The sequence below is a fragment of the Triticum aestivum genome, chromosome 3D (assembly GCF_018294505.1).
Source record: "Triticum aestivum cultivar Chinese Spring chromosome 3D, IWGSC CS RefSeq v2.1, whole genome shotgun sequence".
Lineage (NCBI taxonomy): Eukaryota > Viridiplantae > Streptophyta > Magnoliopsida > Poales > Poaceae > Triticum > Triticum aestivum.
The window spans coordinates 110,790,364-110,794,295 of record NC_057802.1 but is presented as its reverse complement, the minus strand read 5'-3'; the positions used below and the strand labels follow the sequence as shown (position 1 = coordinate 110,794,295).

The 3,932-nt window shown below is 55.7% G+C and overlaps 1 protein-coding gene across 1 annotated transcript; it reads left to right on the top strand.

Annotated features, from left to right (window-relative positions):
- Nucleotides 1-783: 783 nt before the first annotated feature.
- On the top strand, nt 784-3,084 carry LOC123074293 (GDSL esterase/lipase At5g45910). Its single transcript, XM_044497176.1, has 5 exons — nt 784-1,206; nt 1,321-1,542; nt 1,642-1,790; nt 1,872-2,145; nt 2,773-3,084. The coding sequence occupies exons 1-5, from the start codon at nt 969-971 to the stop codon at nt 2,988-2,990; spliced, it is 1,101 nt and encodes a 366-aa protein (XP_044353111.1). The 5' UTR covers nt 784-968; the 3' UTR covers nt 2,991-3,084.
- The last annotated feature ends 848 nt before the right edge of the window (nt 3,085-3,932 follow it).

Sequence of the window (3,932 nt, the reverse complement as noted above, 5' to 3'; positions counted from 1 at the left end):
CCACCAAGGAGGGAATGGCGTCCGGGACGCCATCGGCGCCGTGACCGCCACCGGCGGCCAAGGGTTTCCCCCGGCCAAGCACCCTGCCGCCACCTCCGAACCAGCCACAACGTCAGCAGGCGCGTGCACGCCGGAGATCCAGCCGGCCGGAGGTCATACATCACGAGCGGACCAGATCGCCTCCGATCTGACGAGGGGAGCCCGGGGCCTCCCCGCGCCATGACCAGTGCCCACCGGGACCTCGCTGCCCGCGCAGCCGAGGGGATCCGGCCTACCTCACCGACGAGCACTCCCCGCCGCCGGAGGAGCGCCGTCTGCACCAGCGAGGCCGCCGCCTCAGATCCGCCGCGAAGAACGCCGCGCCGCCACCGGCCCGCGCGCTCCAGTGACGTGCCGCCCCGGCCAGCAGGCCGCGCCGCCCCGCACACTAGCGCGCGCCACCCGACGCGCCGGCCGCCGAGCTCCGCCGCCACGCCCGAAGAAGCAGCCCCCCGCGGCCCCTGTTCCAGGCGAGGAAACGAGATCCCGCCGCCGCCGGCACCGCGCGGGCTTTGCCCGGCGGCGGCGGCGGGAGGAGAGGAAGGAGGTGGGGGCTGGGTTCAGCGGCGGCTAGGGTTGGGCGCCCGGGTCCTTAAAAATGGGGAGATTTTCACTTCCCGGTCTCTGCACCAACTAAGGATGCATACAGCCATTTTAGTATGAGTACCAAGATAAACATGGTCCTCAGAATTTTTTTTAAATGAGAACATGATTCTCAGAATTTTTTTAAATGAGTATCAAGATATTTCTTGATGAGTGGTTCCACCACAAATCAAGCTTGATCCTCAATAAACGGGAGGAAAACCCTTGTGCATCACCTGTCAATTCTGGAAATTGAACTCGGGTCGTTGGGTTGCACAACCACATACCCAACCACTGAGCCAAGGCTCTCTCTGCAGCCGCCGTATCTTGTAAGTTAGCAAATAGCAATGTTGACCAAGGCAGTGGTGTTCATCCTCTTCCTCTTGAGCGTCTCCCGCTGCGGGACGTCGTGGCAGAGCTACGATGCGATATACAACTTGGGCGACTCCATCTCCGACACCGGCAACCTCTGCACGGGCGGCTGCCCGTCGTGGCTCACCATGGGCCAGCCGCCGTACGGAAGCAGCTACTTCGGCCGCCCGACCGGACGCTGCTCCGACGGCCGCGTCGTCGTCGACTTCCTCGGTACATCCATTCATTCGATCTGTTTTGCGTGCCGCCATCTCACTCGAAGTAGAAGCATGGGCATGCCAGGTAGATCATGGTTATGGCCTCTGACCTTTGGTGCTACGCGTGCAGCTCAGTTCTTCGGTCTGCCACTGCTTCCGCCGTCCAAGTCCAAGACGAACGGTACCGACCTCGGGAAAGGCGCAAACATGGCCATCATCGGCGCCACCGCCATGAACCTGGACTTCTTCCTGTCTCACGGCCTGGGCAGCAGCATCTGGAACAACGGGCCTCTGGACACGCAAATCCAGTGGTTCCAGCAGCTCATGCCTTCCATCTGCGGCGGCGCCGGCGGTGAGTGTGTGTGTGTGTGTGTATATATATATATATGATTCATGCCTTCGACTGAATTTTGTGAAGAATGTGCCTAAATGCGACGTCATGTGCCTGTAGATTGCAGGAGCCACCTGAGCAAGTCCCTGTTCATCCTGGGCGAGTTCGGGGGCAACGACTACAACGCGCCGATCTTCGGCGGCAAGAGCCTCGACGAGGTCTACACCTACGTGCCACACATCATCAACAAGATCACAAGCGGCGTCGAGGTACGTACGTACACATCTTGTGTGCACCCTGAAAAGATTTGAGCAACTACTCTACATGAGTGACCCTCCACATGATCCTAGACGCTGATCGGGCTGGGCGCGGTGGACGTGGTGGTGCCGGGCGTGCTGCCGATCGGCTGCTTCCCGCTGTACCTGACCCTGTACGGGAGCTCCAACCAGAGCGACTACGACGGGGACGGCTGCCTCCAGCGCTTCAACGACCTGTCCCGCTACCACAACCGGCTGCTCAGGCAGGGGATCTGCAGGCTCCGGAGCAAGTACGCCAGCGTCAGGCTCATGTACGGCGACTTCTACACCCAGGTCGCCGAGATGGTCCGTTCTCCCCGGAGCTTCGGTACGTACGTACGTGCATGCATGCATGCTCGATCACGCGCTTCTCCATGCGCCTCTTCCGGTTGATTAGCATATGTGTTTCTTGTGTTAGCAATCATCTCTAATTAGTGGTAACATCAAGAAGTTAAGCACCGCCCCCCGCGAGTGGATCGACACGCACACACGTCAGTGCATGCAGGTGTCCGGCTTTGCCGGCCGGGCGCTGCTCACGGGACGGATATGGCCAACTGTACGTGTGTATCTGCAGCTTGTCTGGTTGCACACCTGCTCGACTTTTTTTCCTTTGTGCGCTCAGCATTGCTGCAAGCGGCTCCAGTGACGGTTTCAGATTTTATCCAGAAAAAAAAGTCTTGCAAGGAGAAAAGGATTATCCAGATTTGTCGGTCCAAGGTTATCTAAAGCAAAATTCTTCTCTGCGTCGGCAACTGCATTTTTTTAGTAACGTTTTCCTTCTTCAGGACTAGCCGATAACCCAACAAGAGGAGCTAGCAGTGGCGTGTCTAGTGGCTAACTTTGGACATTTCTTAACCATCAGAGCTACTGCTAATTTCATGCATCTCTGAATTAGAATGCCACCAATCTTCTTAACCGGCGGTATTTATTGCTGACATTACTTTATGTTCTTCAGGACTGGAATACGGCCTGAATGTTTGTTGTGGCGCGAGCGGCCAGGGGTCCTACAACTACAATAACAAGGCGAGGTGTGGCATGTCCGGCTCAAGCGCCTGCAAGGACCCTGAGAACTACTTGAACTGGGACGGCATCCACCTGACTGAGGCTGCCTACCGTTCCATCGCGTATGGGTGGCTCACAGGGCCCTACTGTGTGCCCGCTATTCTGCATTGAGCTACCGATGGCTACGCATATTGGTTAACAGTGATGTATACTGTAATAAACTAATAATTCAAGGGGATGCTGCCGATCGATGATGTTTCTGATGGAGATGGAAGTTTTTTTTTTTTGAAACGGAGGTAAAAAATTTGCCTCATCTATTAAATAAGGAAATAATAGAGTTTAGAGTTTTACAACACACCCACAGATACGGCATAACAATTACTCGTCCACAAAAATATTCCCTAATTTCTTTGCACCGGCGGTCACCCAAAGCTTGGCCTCGTCGACGATGGCGGCGGTAGGATGGTCGGTGGCGCACTCTTATGACGAAACACCCAAGCGTTTCTTTCCAAATGGTCCACGAGACAAGCATGGTGAGAGAGGCCAAAGCTTGCCGGTTGGGGTTACGGTTGTCGGTTCTCTTGTCCCACCATTCGAAGACGGATTCGTCCATGTGCCACTCGGACGTATCCATGTGCGCGAGACCAAGCAACTCAATGAGAGACTTCCATAGCCGAATCTTATAGCGACACTCGAAAAAAAGGTGGGCACCCGTTTCTTGTTCCCTATTGCAAAGCTTGCAGAGGCCACAATTTGGCCAACCTCGCCTCTCTAAACGATCGGCGGTCCAAATCCTATCTTGCAATGCCAACCATGCAAAAAAATTGACCTTTGGAGGTGCCCATGCCTTTCAAACCATACGATCCAAGGGGGGAAAATCAAGCCTTGGAATTGAGCCTGGTACACGGTGGCTGCCGTGTATATCCCGTCGTTCGCGTGCTTCCAGACGATGGTATCTTCGGTTTGCTCGTGAAGGTGAAAATCATTTAGGAGCATCCATAGAGTGAAAAATTCCTGAATGTGGGCGGCGAAGACAACCGCGATGTGGCTGATCTTGAGGATCCAAGCGTTCCCCTTGAGGGCCTCACGAACCTTCCAGTTCTTTCTTGTCGA